General features: G+C 46.4%; 1 protein-coding gene across 1 annotated transcript in view; it reads right to left on the bottom strand.

Moving 5' to 3' along the window:
* Window positions 1-126: 126 nt before the first annotated feature.
* LOC144382049 (uncharacterized) overlaps window positions 127-20,022 on the bottom strand; it is a 38,843-nt gene continuing 18,947 nt past the window's right edge. The window contains exons 7-22 of the mRNA XM_078074033.1: window positions 19,881-19,980; window positions 18,866-18,985; window positions 16,168-17,393; window positions 14,004-14,091; window positions 10,768-10,899; window positions 7,313-7,334; window positions 5,484-5,572; window positions 5,174-5,251; window positions 4,053-4,116; window positions 3,745-3,883; window positions 1,655-1,756; window positions 927-987; window positions 783-818; window positions 636-703; window positions 418-512; window positions 127-149 (exon numbers count right to left, since the gene is read on the bottom strand). Of these exons, the coding sequence (XP_077930159.1) occupies window positions 127-149; window positions 418-512; window positions 636-703; window positions 783-818; window positions 927-987; window positions 1,655-1,756; window positions 3,745-3,883; window positions 4,053-4,116; window positions 5,174-5,251; window positions 5,484-5,572; window positions 7,313-7,334; window positions 10,768-10,899; window positions 14,004-14,091; window positions 16,168-16,229 (1,059 nt within the window). The 5' untranslated portion in view covers window positions 16,230-17,393; window positions 18,866-18,985; window positions 19,881-19,980. The remainder of the gene's footprint in view (window positions 150-417; window positions 513-635; window positions 704-782; window positions 819-926; window positions 988-1,654; window positions 1,757-3,744; window positions 3,884-4,052; window positions 4,117-5,173; window positions 5,252-5,483; window positions 5,573-7,312; window positions 7,335-10,767; window positions 10,900-14,003; window positions 14,092-16,167; window positions 17,394-18,865; window positions 18,986-19,880; window positions 19,981-20,022) is intronic.

Below are 20,022 nucleotides of genomic sequence, written 5' to 3'. Positions count from 1 at the left end.
GTCGATGACAAATAAAACAAAAATCAAGGAACCTCCATAAAGAGTAAATAAATGCCATTTTTCTCAATTTTTGTTTTTTTCCAAAAAGTCTTCACCGTTGCGTCAAAGTGGGAAGGGAGCTCGGGCTCACAACTCCTCCAGGCTCAGCTCTGCAGTAGGTGGGTGGTAGAGGGGGTGGGGGAGGGTCTGCAGTCAGGGGAGGGGCATGAGCTCCACCTGTCACAGGGACAGGTGCCCTGCTGCCGGTGGGCACCTGAGGAAAGCACCCTCCTGTCACCCCTTCAGACGACCTGCTGTCCTTAGGGAGTGGTCGTGATTCTCTCCAGGACACACAGTGATCACCCACAGGAACGGGAAGGACATCGTGTGCTTTCCCAGCAGAGATCAGGCTGCTGCATTTCACAGCACGCTCCCTACCTCTCCACACACGGTTCTGTGTCTCAGGTCTTCCCGGCATCGGTTCCTGCCTCATGGATCCCTCAGGCAGCGTCCCTCTCCTCATCATGTGCAATCTTGAATACAGAAAAAGAATGGACGTCTAGAAGAATTACAACACCATGTCCTCTACTAGACACTAAACAGCTTAGCCTTGACCCCTCAAGACACCCAGAAAAGGGCACGTCAAACTCGCACACCTGTGTCTCACGTAGGCGTTCTCCCTGCTCTGCTGCACTATCTTCCTCTCCCAAACCCGAGCCTTAGTCTGGGGGAGAAAAACACATCCGCCTTCAGCTGTGCCGGACTGTGCCCCAAACGAAGAGGAGGAAAAAGAAAACACTTACCCAGTTATCTAGAGCACTTCTCTCATGAGCTGCGATCTGAAAAAGTCAACGCACCAAGAGCCCATGTTCAGGGATCTAAGGGCCACTTCCATCACCTGCAGGAGGCGCGAAGGGGCCAGGATGTTGGGGCACAACTCAGGTTACCTTGTGTTTGAAGGTGAGCTCTGCCTCCCGCAGCTGATCTTGCAACGCTCCGACTTCTCGCCTGTGAGTTATAATTGCTTTCGTCAGATAACACCCAATATTGGCTGTGATTTTAAATCATCTGCCCACGTGGCCATTCTCCTCTTATCTGTCCCCTCATACAATTGATCCTGACACAGGAAACACTTTTCACATGGTTATAATGCACAGTAGGATCAAAGCTATTGCTACCTCTTTTCCGTAATCGTTTTTCTTCCCCTGCAGGGTTCAGAGTTGACATAATTTCCTTACCCATTTTCAATCTTTCCCTAATTTATCACATGACAAGTGTGCCATCAAGTGTACTGGGAAACTTCTATCCTCGCCATGGTTCCCAGGGTTGCAGAGACCAGCGCCATCAGATGGCACTACCGGCTTTATGGGTAGGATTCATCCTACGACAAACTGCTTTCCTCAAGATTAGGACAACTGACACCACCCCCAGGGACGATGGCGTGGAAGAAGTTTCCACAGAATCAGGCCAGCGCTGGGGATCAGGACATGTTTAGTAATGAAATGGTTTTGTTCTTTCTAGAGCTTCACTTTTTGTGTCTGGTAATTCTCTCTGGATATGCCTTTGAATTTTTGTTTCTATTACATGGGAATTGAGTCTAAACAATGAAGAAAAGTGAAAAATACGAAGTCAACAGGGATGTCAGGAGCCGCTAATATTTAGTTTCTGAACTCACTTGTACTTGTCCGTTTCTTCTTTGATTCCTTTCAGATTTTCCACGGCAGCTGACAGCTGACTCTCTGTTGCCTCCAGGTCACGGCGGGTCTTTGCGACCTTCCTAAGACAGGAAAGGTATAGACATGGTCCAGTAGCCAAGGTCCAGAAGTTCTACCGTCATTCCTCCCAGCACACTGGATGGCCTAGATTCCAGTGTCCCTCATAAATGCACAGACTGACAACACAAGGAGGGAAATGAACTGAAGGTCCCATTTAGGGTTCAAGAAAAATCAAACTCCGGATGCTGCCAAGTCGTTGCAATCAGAGCTGTCTTTACACTTCTCTACTTCATTATCAAGTCCTCAAGTAACATTGCAGTTTGTGTCCTCTCAGAGTTGGTCTTTTGTCGGAGACGGTGAAGGCTCCTTTCAGTTCAAAGGGAAAACCAAGCCTGACCAACTATAGGATGAGGCGGGGGACCATCGTTAGTCGTACACCTCCACGGGGAGCCCTGATCCTCAGACCAAGGCTGTGCCTGACACAATGAACCCGAAAGGAAGCCTTCCAGAATATGGCTTCATCAGCATGGCAACTCACTCCCAGACATCTCTGGGTCTACAACTACAACCCCCGCCTCCTCCTTTGAAGAGGCCAATCTTAGTGCCGGCAATATGTCCTCAAGTGTAAAAGGCTGTGAACTGTCACATAGTCAGTGTGTTCTCTCCACGCAACAGATTTCAGATGGAAAACTATCAACTGCATGGAGTCAACCGACTTGAACAAGACTGAGTTCACTGATAGTGAAGGCAGCAACGTGCGATGCTTAGAAAGGCTGGTTTGCTGTGTTGCCCTCAGACTCTTTTGTTCATGGTGTTGATTGAAAGGGTTTCAACAGGACACCTGATTTACTCAATATCACATGCAAAAAGACTCTTAGAAACGGAGTCAAAAGCTCCAGACAGAGAAAGACACATGCATTTGCTTCTGGTCTCTCAGGCAATCCTTCAGCAAATGCTTTCTGGAGCGGCTGTAATGGAGTGGCTCAGTTGTAAAGTGTAGAAGACAGAAAGGTGGTCAGGACACTGTACCCACCCCCAAAAGAAATTTCCAATGAACAGAACCAGGATGCCAATGACACAGAGCAGCCCCCACCCCCGCTGTGGGAAGGAATAACACAAAGCTGAGTGTCCAGGGAAGACAGGGAACAGTTTTGCTTTTCAACGTGAATGAGGGACTCGAAGGTCCTGATCTCCTCCTGAGAAAATCAAGGAAACACTGGACAAAAGAGCAAACTCGTGAGTGAATGCACCCAATTTCTAAAGAGTACATGAAGAAACACGAGAACCAGATGGAGAAGAAGGAAGCCTAGGAGAAGGCCAGCCTGGCAGTGGGAGCCAATCTCGCCAGGACACATCAATACATTCTGGAACAGGCAAGTGAACTGGAAAGAAGCTGAACAACTTTATGGGCATGGGCTTAGAAGGAAACGAGTCAAGTTCAGGGTCAGCCAGCAAAGGTGAGCCCTAGTGAAACCGCAGGCTTTGGCTGGGACCCAGGAGAGTTCCACCTAAAAAAATCAGCTGGATGGGAAATACCCTGGCCTTCTTAGGGACTGGGCTACAGTGAGTGATGTCAGTCGTACACTGGATGAAGGGATCCAGGACTGCTGGAGCCCCAACCCACTTTCCACAAAGAAACTCCCAGTGTCTCTGCAGCAGGACAATTCCATTTTTCTATCCACATTATTGACCCAAGTCTCGTACTGAACCAAAAGTGACTGAATTCAGGGCTAATAAGAACATGGGATGACACGGAAACCAAAAGGACAATGCAGACAGACCCAGAGGGGATCCAGGTATCAAAGTTTTTAATGATGGTACCTTCCCTCTTCTACTCCAAGGAGTCACACAACAAGCGTGACAAGCAGTTAGAACACACAGGGAAATGCAGGTCACACACATCAAGGCAGGAAGGGCAGGCACTATCCTACAGAATGCATTTGGCAAAAATACTCTAGAGCCAATTCTAAAAGAAATACAATTATCTAGACTGGCCGTCACAGAAATTCATACAATAGTATCTGTGGCAATTCACACAAGAATAGCTTACTCTTCGGCAGCCACTCGTCTCTGTTCAGAGAAATCCACCACGATACCCACTTTCCTCCTCAGGAGTTTCAATTCGGCTTCTTGAGTGGTTTTCAAAGAACTCAGGGCATTGCAATGGTCTTCCATCCATCGTTGATATTCTGGAAAGGATGAGTTTTCTTTTGTGTGTGTATGTGCACATGACCTGAGAACTTCGGTTTGATAGGGAAAGGAGAAGGGCAAGACCTTGAAGGCAGGAAGGCATTCTTTCCCTTCCCAATGCAAACTCATTGCCACCATATGGGGATTTCTTCCCCCAAAATAACATACCCTGCAGTTCTCGTTTTTTGGCCCTAAAGGCTCTCTGCTCTCCATCCTCGGATGCATCCTGGGCCTTTAAGACAGATATGAGAAAAGACATTCAGGAAATCATGATCACACAACAACGTGAGGGCGCCTAACAGGACAGGATCATGCAGTGCAACAAAGAAAGCCCTTAAGGCATAATAGAAGAAGGAGAAAGTAAGCAAAGTGGAAAAGAGTTCAAGTCAAAGAACTCACAAATGACTTTCTTAGTGGCTTTCATTCATATATATATCCACATACATACATATATACACGTCTTCCCCTATTCACATTGAAAATGCTCCGTTTGGCATTAAGAGAGGAAGGGACTGTACAGTCGGGCCAGCCATCGCCCTTCATCGCTCAAGTATCTTGTGGGGATCTGCTACATATCTTGGAGGGCAGGGCTGAATGATGTGATCATTACCTCGCTGTGAAATCAACCATACTTCCTAGTCCTTATAAGAGCAAACCTCATCATGGTGGTTCTAAGTGAAATCCCAGCTCACTGCTCCGTAGGAGTTTCAGTTCCCAGATGCCCACTCTCTACTGTGCTAAACAGCAAGCGAGGATGCTGCACTCACCTCACCCAGTGAACCAAAAGCCTGCCGGAGCCACATTAAGCTAAAACTCAACAGCCAGCTCTTACCACACCCTGATTCTTGACCTTCTTCTCTCTCTCAATTTGCAAGTGAGCCCGTGCCCGACGAAGGGTGTCATTTAAATTTTCATTAACTTCCTCAACCTTTTTGATGTTCTCCTTCAACAAAACATTTTGAATGAGTAATAATAATCCATTCCTTGGGGCACCTGGGTGGCATCCGGGTGGCACAGTCGGTGGAGTGTCTGACTCCTGCTTTCGTTTTGGCTCAAGGCCTGATCTCAGGGTTATGGGATTGACCCCTGCATCAGGCTACACACTCAGCATGGAGTCAGCTTGGGATTCTCTCTCTCCTTCTGTCCCCTACCACTCACTCTTTCTCTCTCTCTCAAATCAATCAATCAATCAGTGTTTAAAATAATAATAATAATCATGATAATGATGATAATTCATTACTTTGATTTCTGTTGGTAGGACACAATTCAGGCAAAGAAGGGATTCTTACCTTCCATTGAAGCACTTCCTCAGAGAGAAACTTATGTTCACTCTTGGTTTCTGCAAGGTGTTTCTTGCCTTCCTGGATCTATAAAACATATGAAGAAGGAAACAGAATTCCAAAATAGCATCGTGTTACACAAACCTATCTACTCATGTGTGACTCCTTTCAAAATAGAGAGGCAGTGCTCTACATTTGTGAAACTTCTCTTGAATCAGGACCATTTCTGGATCACATGAAATAGGTCAATAGGATGAACTACAAGAGGTGGAAGTAACCAAAATGAAATCACAAAAAGTATTTGAAAAGGCACTGATACCTTCAGCTCCCAAAGGGATATTTCCTGAGCAAGCTCCCTGTTTTCTGTTCTAAGTCGATGGATCTTCTCCTTTATTTGTTGTAAGGTTACTAAAAGGAGAAAAAAGCATCTCAAAGATAACTAGCAAAACCAGTGACATTGAATAATCCCAGTGTATGAGCACCAGAGACACATTCTCTGACACTTGGGTGTAACTAACTTGTTAGCATTCCCATTGTGCCCTAAGGAAGCAAGTTTTAGCAGCATTGGAAACCTAAGACAACCTATTTCGGGGAGATTCCTACTGAAATTTTTTTCAAAAATAGAGAAACGCCCTCAAATGTCTTCTAAGTTTGCTCCCATGCGGAAGCACCAATCTTGGAAAATGCAATCACTGCAAATGCTGATGTCATCCCCAGATACCTAACAGAAAAACCAAGCATCCTGTCAACTAACATTTCTCTCCTCCAATGATTAAGGTACAAAAATAAGTCCCTGCAAACAACCCAAAATGAACAAAACCATCCTTTGCTCCTGCTCAGCGCCATGTCCGTTTCCAGATCCTCCTTGGAATTCCACACAAGGAAAGCTCAAAGTGGCAATTGAGTGACACCTCCAAGGCCTTCAGTGACTTTCTGCTGCTCACAGATTGCCTGTCATGAACCCTAGGCAGGGGCTCTGGAGGACAAGATCTTTGGAATCAAACACACTCGGGTACAAACTCCACATTACAGTCTCTGGAGGGCCTGGATAACTCACACTCCCTGGGACACAAGCTTTTCTCATCCCAACATGAGAAGTTTACCCTCTACCCTGACAGGAAAACAACACTCATGAAGCGCCCTATCACTGATGGATAACACATCGAAGGTCAAGAACACAGACTCCTCTAACTGGCACTTAATTCTCTCATCTCGGGGTACTTGCGTGGCTCAGTCGCTTAAGTGTCTGCCTTCAGCTTGGGTCATGATCCCACATCGGATCATGATTCCACCCTGGGTCCTGGGATCCCACATCTGGGTCTGGGCTCAGTGGGGTGCATGCTTCTCCCCCTCCCTCTGCCAGCCACTCGGTCTGCTTGTGCCCTCTCTGTCAAGTGAATAAACAGAATCTTCTAAAAAATCATAATTCTCTCATCTTACCTCAAAGTGCAAACTTCTCTTCTATTGGCCCAATGTGAGCGCTCTCGTGCCCTGAGATCTCTCTTCTCACCACCCCCACTGCTGCACTCACAGGGACGAACACCAGCATTCGAGGGTTTGCTATGTGCCAGGCAGCCACCCTGGCCGTCAACAGACAGCACCACGGAATCACCACAATCCATGAGGCCCGACACAGTACATCACCCCCACTGGCACCCGTTCCTTTCCACTCATTCTCCCCTGGCAGGAAAGGCTCCCTCCACTTCAGACTCAAAACCACGCTTTAAACCTCTCTTGTGACACACGCTCTGTCTGGCAACATGTGGCTCCTTCTCTAAGTGTAGCCCGCTTGTTAGACTCAAAGAGTGTTTTCTCATCTCGACATTTCACCAAGAGCCAGGTCATGGCAAAGTACTCACTCCAGACCTCAGGCTCCTATCATCGCATGCCTCCTAAACATGTCTCTGCAAAATGACTCTTCCTATTCTCCCTACTCCCATGAGGTATACCTCCTCCTGGTCTCCTAAGAGATGGCAACACCCTCCACATTGTCACTTAGACTCCACATGGGAAAGAGAACGATTTTCAGGAGTTAACAAGTCAATTAGACATCAGGAGTCACCATATTTATCCCTAGTCCTATTATACCCACATCAAACACCAGTACCGAGAATTTACGACAATGAAAACTAAAGCCAAAAAACTTACCTTGATATTGTCGAGGCTTTATCTAAGAGAGGAAGAAACAAAATGAAGTTTGATGTCAAAACATATTACTAGTCAAAATCTCTAGTTCAGGTCAATACGGAAACAGTCATCCAATAAAATTACAATAATCATTTTGTTTAGCAGAATGACTTCACAGGATGAAAAAAGAAGACAAAATTGGAATTTCCTGATTAAGTCACCATAGTTCACAATCCATTTCTGATAAAGAGCACAAAGGTATATAACTTAGTTTTGACCCCAAAATCTAGTCACATTCTGTGAAATGAACGTTCAACCTGTTCAATTTTGACAGCGGACCATGCAGACATTTTAAAACACATTCATGAATTCATCATTTCCGTAACTTTAATGCAACCCAATATCCACACTGAGTTCAGAAACGGATTATTCTAAGATCCTGAAAGAAAGAAAATGGAAGGAAGGGAGGAAGGAATGTAGGAAGGGAGGCTGGCAGGTGAGCAAAGCGCTGACAAAATTATGCCGTTTTCCTTGTCCAGAAAGCTTCTCTGAACTATTACTAAGGGTTGGCTGTTTGCTGAATTCACACACAGTTATGGCACATCAGGTGCTATGAAGTTTCCCAGATTGCTACAGAGGGTCATCAAAAAGAAAGAAAAGCCATCGAAGGAGAAAAAGAGTGGCACGTGGCGAGAGATGAAGCATAAGCAACAAGAGAAATGACAGCGGATGTTTCAAAAGAGGGGAACCCGGCTATCCAGATCGAGTCACCCTGATAAATTATAGCTTAGGAAACTCTAGGCAAGACCCCATTTTGACACCATTAACATATTTCCCCATTCAAAAGTTTTACAGGATGAGGAGAGGCTGAGGCCAGCCCCCAAATCTTGCCAGGATATTGGAATATCAGCACGCTATCAACAAGCCAGTTGTTAGGGGAAAGTCCATCAGTGGAGGGCAAACAGAAAACCATGGTGATTCCTGTAACTTCACATGTTGCTTAGGAATCTCTGAGTTGCTCTGGCCCTTGTCACCCAGCCCCACAGGAAGGGGAAGTGAAGAGACAGATGAGCACAGCAAAGACGTCAAAGTTTTGTTTTCCTTTTTTTAAAAATTTTTTATTGTTATGTTAATCACCATACATGACATCATTCGTTTTTGATGTAGTGACCCATGATTCATTGTGCATAACACCCAGTGCTCCATGCAGAACGTGCCCTCTTTACCTGGCTAACCCATCCTCCCACCCCTCTCCCCTCTAGAACCCTCAGTTTGTTTTCAGAGTCCATCGTCTCTCATGGTTCATCTCCCCCTCCGACTACCCCCCCTTCATTCTTCCCCTCCTGCTATCTTCTTCTTCTTTTTTTCTTAACATATATTGCATTATTTGTTTCAGAGCTACAGATCTGTGATTCAACAGTCTTGCACAATTCACAGCGCTCACCGTAGCACATACTTGTTTTCCTTTTGAAGGGAAGGTTTCTCCATTGGCAGGGAGAGGGGGGAGGTTCCATTTAGAAATAACCTCAGAAGTTTTCTGTTCTTCTTAGAAAGGTCTGCCTTCAAGTGAAACTATGTCCCCAGAGCCTAACTGGGCCTTTCCCAAAGACTGCAATAGAGGTGAGGGGGAAAGTCTCAACTCCAATGCAATCTCCTCCCTGTCTCACCTGGGAGTAAACTCAGTCTAACCCCACACAGATGAGTAGACAACCTCACCCTAACGTCCTATTTACCTCAGTTCCTTTACCAGAACAGGAGATCTAGCTTTCAACACAACCTCACAAGGCATACTAGAGGTAAAAACCACGCCAGCAAGCACTAGAATCACACTACCTGAGGCATCTAAGGCAGAGACGATGGCATCGGCAGGCTGGGAATTTCAAGTCCCTTCCATACCTGATCTTGGATCTAAGCAAAAAGGGGGCAGTAGGAAGAAGAGATGATGAATGTAAGCAGAGATATGAAACTCTAAGATTTTACCGGGATGCTGGACAACACCATAACAGAAATGAAGAATGCCTTTGATGGCTTCATTAAGAGACTCAACATACCAGAGGAAAGAATCATTGTGCCTAAAGAATTTCCGGCAGAAACTTCCAAAAAGAAAAACAAAGACAAAAATTAAAAAGACAGCACAGAAAATCCAAGACCAGTGGGACAATTACAAATCGTGTAACACACACATAATAGGAAAACAGCAGGAGAATGGACAGAGAGACAGTTGGAGCAATAATGACTGAGGATTTTCCTAAATTAATATAGCCACCAAATCGCAGATCCAGGAAGCTCAAGACAAGGAAAGCAGGATAAATACCAAAAGAAACACACAAACAACTAACACCAACGATGCCTAACCCAGAATGTTCAGTCACAGGTCCTTAAAGACAAAGAAACAATTCTGGAAATCTGGAGCAGGGCTTGGGTGTGGGTGGTGGAAGGGGGAAGGAGAGCAGTAACCCTTACCCAAGAGGAATAAGGATAAGGACTACATCACACTTCAGAAACCTTGCCATCAAGAAGGATGAAATGTTTAAAGTGTTCAAAGAAACATCCAACTAGAAACCTGTGGCCAGTGAAATGATCCTGCAAAACACACTACAGAGGAAGGAAAACCGTCGGGGATAATGATGGGAATGACGTCAACGGTAAAGGTGTCAATTCTCCAAAAGACATAATAATTTCTCATGTGCATGCATTAACAACAGAGTGTCCAAGTACATCAGGCAGAAACTGAAAGAATTGCTGATGGAAACAGACGAATCCCTATTATAGCTGGGGAATTCAGAATCCTCTATCAGTCATTGACAGATCCAACAGATACAGAAATTCCATGAGAACACAGGTGAACTGAAAAGCATCACCGATCAGCTGGATCCATTAACATCTGCAGAATAATCCATTCAACAACCCAAGGAAAGACATTCTTCTCAAGTTCCCATGGAACATTCACTAAGAGAGGCCATATTCGGGGCCATAAGATACATCTGAACAACCAAAGGAAAAGAAATCACAGGAAGTATGTTCTCAGACCACAGACGACTCAAACTAGACATCAAGCACCGAAAGATAGCTAGAGAATGACCCAAAAATGGAGATGAAACAACACACTTCTAAAGAACACATGGGTTGGAGGGCAGGTGGGTGGAGGGATGGAGGAAAGAGGTGAAGGGGATTAAGAGTACACTTATTGTGATGAGCACTGAGAAATGTATAGACTTGCTGAATCATGTTGTACACCTGAAACGAATACTACACTGTTGGCCAATTATGCTTGAACTTTAAAAAAAAAAAAGAACATATGGATCACAGAAGGCACTGCAACACAAATTTACATCTATTTCAATCTAGGTGATCATCAAAATTGATGTATTAGAGGGATATTTCTATTACTGAATGGATACAAAAGGTCCAATGACTATAAAATTTTCTGCTTATGTATGAAGAACAGTATATATAAGCTACTTTAGTATACTTACAGCGAGGATGGTTCTCCAGATATAAATGAGAAGGACACAAACTCCCAAGGGGGCAGTGATAATGGGAAGTTTCCATAGAACTCCAACCCCATCAGGGCCAAGAGGGAAACGGCCAGGCACAACATGGACAAGCTGAAATAACACGTGAGACAATGAGGAATCTCAAAGATTTACAATGTCTCTGTCCCAAACCATCAACTTTACAAACCCTCAACCAGCCTCCCCCAGGTAAGCACACCTCTCAAGTGCCTCCCCACGGAGGAGAAGGAGCACAGAGGAATTCCAAAGGAGCAGGGGCAAACTTTTGGGAGTGATGAGTGTGTTTACTATCTTACTGTGCTGATGGGTTTCACTGTGTTTACCTATGTAAATATCAACAAACTCTATTCTTGAAAAAGGTGTTGTGATCATATATACATTATAGAACACTGAAGCTGTAGGAAAAATCTAATAGGCAAATCTGAAGAGATTTGATTTTGCCTACAAACACATTGCAAATAAATTTTCTATAGCTAACAGAACTTAAGAATTTATAAGCCCACATAAAATAGACAAGAGAAGTAAATGTAAACTTACAGTAGGTAAGAAGTCACTGACTTCTATTGTACATCCATGAAGGACCTGGATAAACTCCTCTGGAACCTTTCCAAAAATATGCCCCAAATTTATGGAAGAATGAGAGAAAGCAAGAATAAAAAATGTACTAGAGATATAAATGAGAATGTTCTATGGACAGATGTTTATCGATAAGGACATGAGTGAGAGAGAGACAGGAGGCTTCTATTAGAATAATATGGGATGAGTATTTCAACAAAAATAAAGTACAATTATTGCTTAGTTTCTGAAAACAGTGATGTTTTCTTTCAATGCCCACTTTGCTTCAGAATCACAGCCCAAAATGTCAGATTTCAGGGGTACATGAAGATTTTCATGATCAGGTGATCTTGTTTCTTTTGATGATATCTGTGACATTTTAAATTACTTGAACACCTATCTCCAAAAGCCAGTGAAAGGCATTCATGTTCCTATTTCTCAGTATTGTAACTAAATCAGTCAAGACCAACTCTAAAATTTAATTTTTTAAAAGATTTTATTTATTGATGTGAAAGAGAGAGAGAGCATGAGCAGGGGAAGGGGTAGAGGGGGACAGAAAAGAAGACTGCCGGCTGAGCAGGGAGCCCAAGCAGGGCTCAATCCCAGGACCCTGGGATCATGACCCAAGGCTAAGGCAGAAGCTCAACTGACTGAGCCACCCAGGTGACCATGAAATTTCATTTCTAAAAGAATACAAAATTCCTGGATATGGACACCAAAACAAAGAACACATCTCATTTTACAAAAACTGGACTTCCAAGTATTTTAGGAGACGAGACGCTCACAATGCAATTCATACTCATTCACACCAAGCTTGAATTGCGTGCAAACACAACTCTCTAGAAAGTACCCCTGAAATCTATAACATTTTCATCTTCAGCCCTCACAGCTGAGGTCACAAACATGTGTGCTGGTGGGAAACATACACGGTCTTTGAACAGCCGCTGTCTGAAAGAGAACATTAGCTATCTGCACAATGGTTGATCATGGGGATCAAATGCACAAAAGACAGAGGCCATCTTGTCACAAATGGAAAACACCCCCAGTTGTGGCCACGTGGTACATCTGGCAGCTGTCGGGATGCTGACCAGTAGCTGATTCTTAACTAGATGACATCCAATGGGGCCAATAACACTGGCTTCTAACAGACAATGGCCATGAGCAGGTGGAGGAGGGAAATGCGAGACCAGGTAGTTTATGCAAGAGCTCAGAGATGAGGGAGGGTGAGAAAGTCCAAGTGATCTATGAGATGCAGCCTCGGTAGAGGGGACTATTTCCAATAAAGACTACCAAGAAATTCCCTCCTTTGAAGACTCAAAAGAAACAGAATCGAGTCTCTTTTGACTGGAGGTATTCATGTGGGATGAGTCTGCCTCAACACTAGGGTCCTTCCTGACTACTCCCACTTTGCAGAGCCCTCTCTAAGAATCTGGTGTAGGCCGATCTAAAGAAGTCTGCTTATTTCTAGGGTGTTCCCTGTCTGTCTCTCTCTCCTGACGGTAAGGGTTTTATTTTTTAAGGAGTGAAATATCACACTAGGAACCAGGTATTTCTTTATATTGGGACAATCCTAAGGACATTCAGGAGCTTTTGACTTTGGGGAAATCAACACTCTGTACATACTGGGCCAAAGAATGGATAACAACTCATTCGCTTCCTGATGACATCAATCCATCAGATTTTCCTGGGACAGACGTCCCAGCAAGATGCGGTCACTTAGTCTCTGCTGGGCTTCTCAGGGCTCCCATGGACCTGGTGGGACACAGAGTCCCTGGGGACAGCCTCCGAGCCCAGAAGGAAAGGGCTGACTCAGAAGTTGTTACAAGTCAACCAACCAGGAAGCACAGAGCACAAAGGACACTTCACTGTTTAACACTTGAGTCCCAACACCAATGCTTAAGATACCACTGTTCCCAGGGCTGTCAAACTTCACAAATATGAACAATGTGCTGATATGAAATCAAAGTATGTAGAAGATGGACCCTAAACATACAAGGCTTGCAGCAGGATCTTCACTGGGCTTCCAGGAGCTAGTCTAATACCCGTAGCTCCTAGACATTAGCATTCCTGACATTTTCAAAGACAAGTTGAATGAGATCTAATGTACATATCATACAAGCCCCCTATTGAAGACAAAGAGCTCAATGGCTTTTCATATCTTCTCAAATCCTTCCTTCTTGACACCATAAGCCTAGTATTTTCAGGTTTCCATCCTGCCAGAGCTGCTCTTTTTGGACCAAGCACACAGACAGGACCCAGAACTTGATGTGGACGGCTGTGGCCCCAGCCCCTTCAGGCTGACCGAGAAACCTGCCCTGCGGTCCTCGGTCTTCAGGAAGAACTGCAGTTCTTCTCAAGTTCCCACCAAGGACCCCATGAAAAAACTATTATTTCACCACCATGTGAAAGAACCCAGGAGGAACGAAGACACCACTAGCAGCTTTGAGTCACCGGGTGGCTCAGTCAGTTAAGTGACGACGTCTTGGTTTGGATCAAGTCATGATTTCATGGTCCTGAGGCTGAGCCCCTCTTCAGGCTCTGGACTCACTGCACAGCTGGCTTGGGATTCTCTCTCTCCCTCCCCCTCTGCCCTTCCCCCCCCACACCTGTGAAGATACCAGTGAAGTGCCATGTTTACTCACATTTGGGTTTGGGGAACCGGGACAGCGGAGCAAGAGCACCAGGAACAACAGCCTCTGCACCTTCATGTCTTGGTCCTTCCAAGGGGTGCTGGGGCGTCAGGGAGGAGGTGGAGATGGGGGGTGGAGTGGAGGTAGGGGTGGGTGGGGTAGGGAGGGGTGGGCAGGGGTGGGAAGGGGACAGGGTTTTAAGGAGGGTTGGGAGCAGGGTAGAAGTAAAGGGTGGGATTGGGGAAGGCGTTTGTCAGGAGAAGAAGGGGTCAGCGACGGTGTCAGGGTCAGAGTAAGTACTCGAGGGGAGGTTCAGAAAGGGTAGTAGGTCAGCAGGTTAGGAAATCACTAGGTCAGCAGGAAACAGTAGCAGGTGAAGGGATTGGAGGACGATACACTTTTCTCCAAGCCTTGCCCTGGTTGAACCGTTCCTTAGCAACCCAGAGGCTTTATACTCTCTCTCAGCCAGTCATCTGCCTTTGCCCCTGCTAGATCATAATGGACACCCCGCGTGACCTCATACTTAAAGAGCCCCTTCCCAACTGGCGCCCCACCACGTGCCATCCCAATAACAGGTCCTCTCTGGAACTTTGGCCATCCTTCTTGTTTCTGCTCCCTCCCAACCCGGGTCCCTGTTCCCCTCTTCTGGGCGCTATCTCCTTCCTTCCAGAACTCCCATCCTAGAGCCATTGGCTGAACAACATATAAAGCAAAGGAGGACAGAACTGCAACAACAAGCAAATACACAAGCAGAGTGGGAGGTTTCAACCCTCTCTCAGTGACTCAAAGCACACAGAACATCCATAACATGTAGACCTTGATAGCAAACCATCTGAATCCCACAGCTATCTCCGTATGTCTGTCCATATCCATATACCACTGTGGAGGACACATTAACTTTGGGCATATAGGATACACTTACAAAAATGCACCCGATCTATTTTGGCCATAAGGGACATTTCAGTACGTTTCAGAGGCATGAAATCACACAGAGCATGTTGTGGTAATAGAATGTGCTAGAAATCATGGCTAAAAAGCTCACTAGAATTTCCCATATGTTTAGAAATTGAGAAGTACCTCTATAAATAAAATAGGAGTAAAGAAATCCCAAAGAAAAAGCTACCTTGGAACCGAATGAAATAAGCATGAGAAAATTGTAATCAAGTATGTCTTCTGGGCTGGTATATCCTGGGATATTAGTATGAGAAGACTGTATGGCCTCAAAATCATCCCTAGTTGACGGAGACATTTTAACACCTCAAACAGCGGTAGATCTGTCACTTACCTATGTGACCCTGCTACACACTAGCTTGGGCTTTACGTTATGAACCTCACAGGGGAAACAATCCAAGCTGACTCTCATGGGATCGCTTGGGACCTCCAGGAATGAGAGTATTTTAAGAGAAAACATTCACCAGCTTCTCTCCTGGGGAATCCAAGACAACACCCAGAGAGCTGGCAGCTCCAGGTGTGCTGGGCGGGGAGAGCCAAGCAGGTGGGCAGGGCCAGGGACCCAGGTGACTAGACAAACCCCCTGTGATCATCTCTCTTGGGCCCTGTCCTGAGCCGAACTTCCTAAACTGTTTCTCTCTAGGACTAACACAATGTTTCCCCAACTCATTCAGGCCCAAGGCAGCTGAAAATCAATGCTCTACAAACCACCACTTATTGTGTCAATTTCTTGTCAACAGGAACCATTTTAGCACTGCTAAAATAGGAACGCAGTATCTTGAACATAAATATAAAGAAACCATAAAAAACAAGCAAACAAAAACAAAACAAGGAGAGCAAAACATTTGTATGAAATTCTGTTGAGAGGCTGCTGCCCGCCTCCAGAGCCCCAGAGTTGCGCGGTCCTGGTTATAGAAGGAGAGACCAGCTACAGAAGGGGTGGAGTCAGACTAGCCCAAAAGTGAACGGGAGAGAGGCCCAGCCTCTAAGGGGGACTAGGGAATTCCAGGAAGGATGGCCGGGGTCACCCTGATTATAAGTGGAACAGGGAGCAGGGAAAGAAGAAGCAGTGAACAGAGTTTGGGGGCCTCGAACAGGTGAGATCACTCGTGGAGGTGAGGAAGTGTCCCCAAAGCCAGCGTCAGCCTCCCGTCTACGAAGCCCTTCGTGGCCCCTGGAAACAGGGCCGGGAGCCTAGAGTGTGACATCCAGCTGTGCTGCTTACCAGCTGTGTGACCCTGGGCTGGTTTCCTTCAGTGAGCTGGGGGCGTCCAAGCCTGTGTCCATAACTGTGCTGAGGACAAGAGGAAGCCACGTGCTGAGCACCTATGGACATGAGCAGCATCATCTCCATGGGGCAAGTGCCTTCCCAGATGCGGTGCCTCACGTCTCACAGCTGTTAAAGGCGACACTGGTGACAAGCACAGGTCCCTCCTGTTTCAGGCCTGTGCTAAGCCCTGCCCTTTGCACACATCATCTCTCGGTCTCCAGATGGCAGGAGGACCTCCTAAAGTGCGGGGAGAGCTCCGGGCCCCTGGGGAGGCTGAGGGATTCCTGGGCCCTGGGGAAGGGTGAGTGATTGGGGGACCCTACGGAGGGCTGGGGAACGGAGCTCCTGGGCTCCATGGAAGGAATGGGGGATCGGGCACCCCGGAAAGGGCTGGAGGAGTCTTGCAGGATTCCTGGGTCCCCACAGGGCAGATCCCTCCCACACCTAAGCTGGTGCAGGCTGGGACCTGGAAGCAGCAGCATACAGAGGCAGCAGGTCCATGGGATGCTGGATGGAACGGAGAGGAATGGTCTGGCAGGCAAGTGGAATCACCAGGCTGGGCTGCCCTCGGCGCCTTCCCCCTTCCCCAGCCACCTCACTAGCTCTGGCCCTGACCTCACCCTCCAGCAGGGCATGGGCAAGCCAGGCAGAGGTGGACACCTGGGCCCAAGGAAGGGTCCCTCCTCAGACCTCTGTGTTGTGCTTGTTGAACAGACAAAAGGAGTCACCCAGGGCCCCTGGAACCAGGGGGGAGAATCTGGCCCCAGAGTCCTCTCCAATGGGGCTTGGGGAGAATCATGGAGGGACAGCATTTAGCACTGGTTCATTCACAGAATAAAAGCACAACACAAGTCCCCTTGGATGCTGATGTCAGTTCATTACCCCAGCCACATACTGGGCGCTCACTCGGGGACTTGGAAGCAGGAGAGTAACGGATAGTAATTTAAAAGAACAAAAATGCTGGAATGTGAGCACTCCTGATGCTCTTAAAATCAATGTCCAACACTCCCCTCCTCACCCTCCCCATAGTGAGGAAACTGAGGCAGCCAGGGATGTGGCGAAGAAGACACAGTGGTTTCTGAGGCTTTTGCTGATTCCATCTGACCAAACTCCTTGTTCCGAAGGTCACTTCTTTTAATCTTGCCCGTGACGGTTTTGGGCAGCTCTGAGACAAATTCCACCTGGTCAAGGATAAAGCAAACCCATCCCAACTTAGTCCTGCTGTCATTTCTTACCAATGCCCCAGGCTCCTCCTCTGCCCCTGCACAGTCCCCCAGACGGGCTGGCACCATGTGGTGGCCCCAATAGGCTCCACCAAGGCATGTCAGGGTGTCCCCTGACCCGGGAAGTTGGATGCAGCCCTGTGACGTGCTCTGACCAGTGAGATGTGAGTGGGAGTGAGGCGTGCCACCTCGAACAGAACACTTGGGACAACTAGGTCTGGCATCCACTCTGGCCATCTCTTCTAGCACCTGGCAGTTACCTATGGTGGGTGCTCCTTTATCCTGGTCCCAGGAAGACCATGCGGACATGTGGCAGGAGCAAGAAAGATACTTCCCTAGTAGGAGCCACTAAGACGAGGGGCTCCTAGTTCCTCACAGTAACATCAGCCCATCCTAACTGGCATGCAGCCTCCAGTCTACTCTCTAGGAGGCAGCAGAGCCTTACATGTGAAGGACGAACTCTGTTTTCAGATACACTGGCTTTGAGTTCAGCTCTGCCCTTTTCTTCAGTCCAACCTCCGGCAATTTACTGTGAGTCTCTCAGCCTCCCCCATTTCCAGTCTGTCAAATGGATGCTTATGCCATCTCAGGTTTGGGGGGATTAAATGAAATAATACATGTAGAGCTTTGAGTCCAGCCCCTGGCACACATGTTCAATAAATATTAGCTATCTACCTTTGGGTAAACACTCAGAAAGCACAGCAATGTATTATTACAAAAGAAAGACACGTTAAATTTTTCACCCATGTATCCTTGCAAACGTGGTTTTTCAACAAGTCAGATAACATGTATATTTATTCACAGCCTGCTTTTTTCTCTTAATAATATATTTTTGTGATGTTTTTTATGTTACAAATAAGAGATCTGCATCATCTTTTTAAATTATAGGACAGCATTAATTACCACGAATAATTTAATCATTTCTCTATTGTTGGACATTTTCATAGTTCGCACATGGCACTGAAAACAAATGAGGTAGAAAAAAAACCTCTCAGAATGTATTTTATGCTACAATAAATATTATTTTGTTAACTTTTGTTTGTTATGTATCTATATATGTACTGGGCTTCAATTTAGAATATATTTCTTACTACAAATAATGTTTTTTACAAGTGTGGCAGTTGTTGACTTGAATGTCTTTTTCACATTGTGAAAGATTTCAAATAACCTTCTTGGATATTTCTAGGCTCTTGGCTGATTTTTTTCTGTAGGTTTTTTTGTCAGCCTTTTTGTTTTCTGACACAGGATAGAGGTTTCCATGATTAAGATGGATCTCCCCTAAACCCCTAAGTTGAATGCTTCTTCGGTAGAGAAAAATGCTCATTCCATGGGCTACATCAGCTTCACCTCAGTGACCCTAGGAGATTTGGGGCAGCAGAGCCCAGGGCCCACTGGAGGGGACCAGACCCCATCCCTCTGCCCTCACTCACCTTCCTGGGGTACTTCTACGGGGCTGTCACTGACTTCACATGCTGCTGCAGCTCCTTGGTGAGCTGGTCCCGGCCATGGGAGAGGAATTCCGGGGTCAGGACAATAAATGCCTTCCCCACCTGCAGCACAGAACCAGAGTGGAGGCTCAGGGGGAGTGGCAACCAAGTGTAGAGTCTAAAAAGTCAATGTGTATTAAGTAAATGGAAAAACAAGTTGACAGTTGAGCCCCTGGAAAAGAACAGGACCAGTGTCCATACTTCCAATTTCTACTCTCTGCCTTGGAAAATTACTTCACCTCCCTCAGCCTCCATGTCCTTCTCTGATGTGGGGACAGCACGGCTTCATTCCTCAGGGCATGGCTCTCAAGATTCATCGAGATCATTCATATAAACCACGAAGCTCGTTTCAACTGATTTTTATTCCTATCATTATCATCATCATTTTCACTATTATTGTAGGTAGAGTTCTGTGGGCATTACATCAATGGTGGTGATTAACTGCGTTCCTATTATTCATGTCGCTTCTACAGGGCACAGGGCCTTGTCCAGAGTAGGTGCTCAGCACACAGTGAATCAATGAATGCTTGCTCTGGAGCCAGACTGCTCAGATTCCCATTCTGGCTCCACCACTTAACAGCTTTGTGATCAGGCAACTTATTTAATCTCCTTATGCTTGTTTCTTTCCCTGTAAAAAAGGGTCTCAGAGTCCTTAATTAATGAGGTTGCTGTGAGGGGGGTGAAATGAGCCGGCAGGTAGGAAGGGCTCAGAAATTAGGAGATGGGCAGCAGTAGCCCCAGCTGCAAGCCACACTCACAAGCATCATGTTCTGTCACACATGGTTGAGGCCACACTGCTCTCTGGTGGCCACACAGTGTAAATGCACATGCACACCCCGGGGGGGCCCCCCTCCACCCTAGGTCCAAGGTTGGAGAGACAGGACCGTGAGGAAGGTTTCCCCGCACCTGCCTTGGTGCCCACACACAGACACGATGACCTCTGTGTCCTCCTCCTTACCTCCCTTCGAATTGGGTCCAGGCTGCTCACCACAGCTGCTTCAGCCACAGCCGGGTGTTCGGCCAGGGCATTCTCCACCTCTGCGGGCCCGATGCGGTACCTGCAGGATCAATGGCTCCTTGGTTTCTGAGTGGCTGCCAGG

The sequence above is a fragment of the Halichoerus grypus genome, chromosome 6 (assembly GCF_964656455.1).
Source record: "Halichoerus grypus chromosome 6, mHalGry1.hap1.1, whole genome shotgun sequence".
Taxonomy (NCBI): Eukaryota; Metazoa; Chordata; class Mammalia; order Carnivora; family Phocidae; genus Halichoerus; species Halichoerus grypus.
Note: the sequence above shows the minus strand (reverse complement) of the source record. Positions and strands in the feature narration are given on the sequence as shown.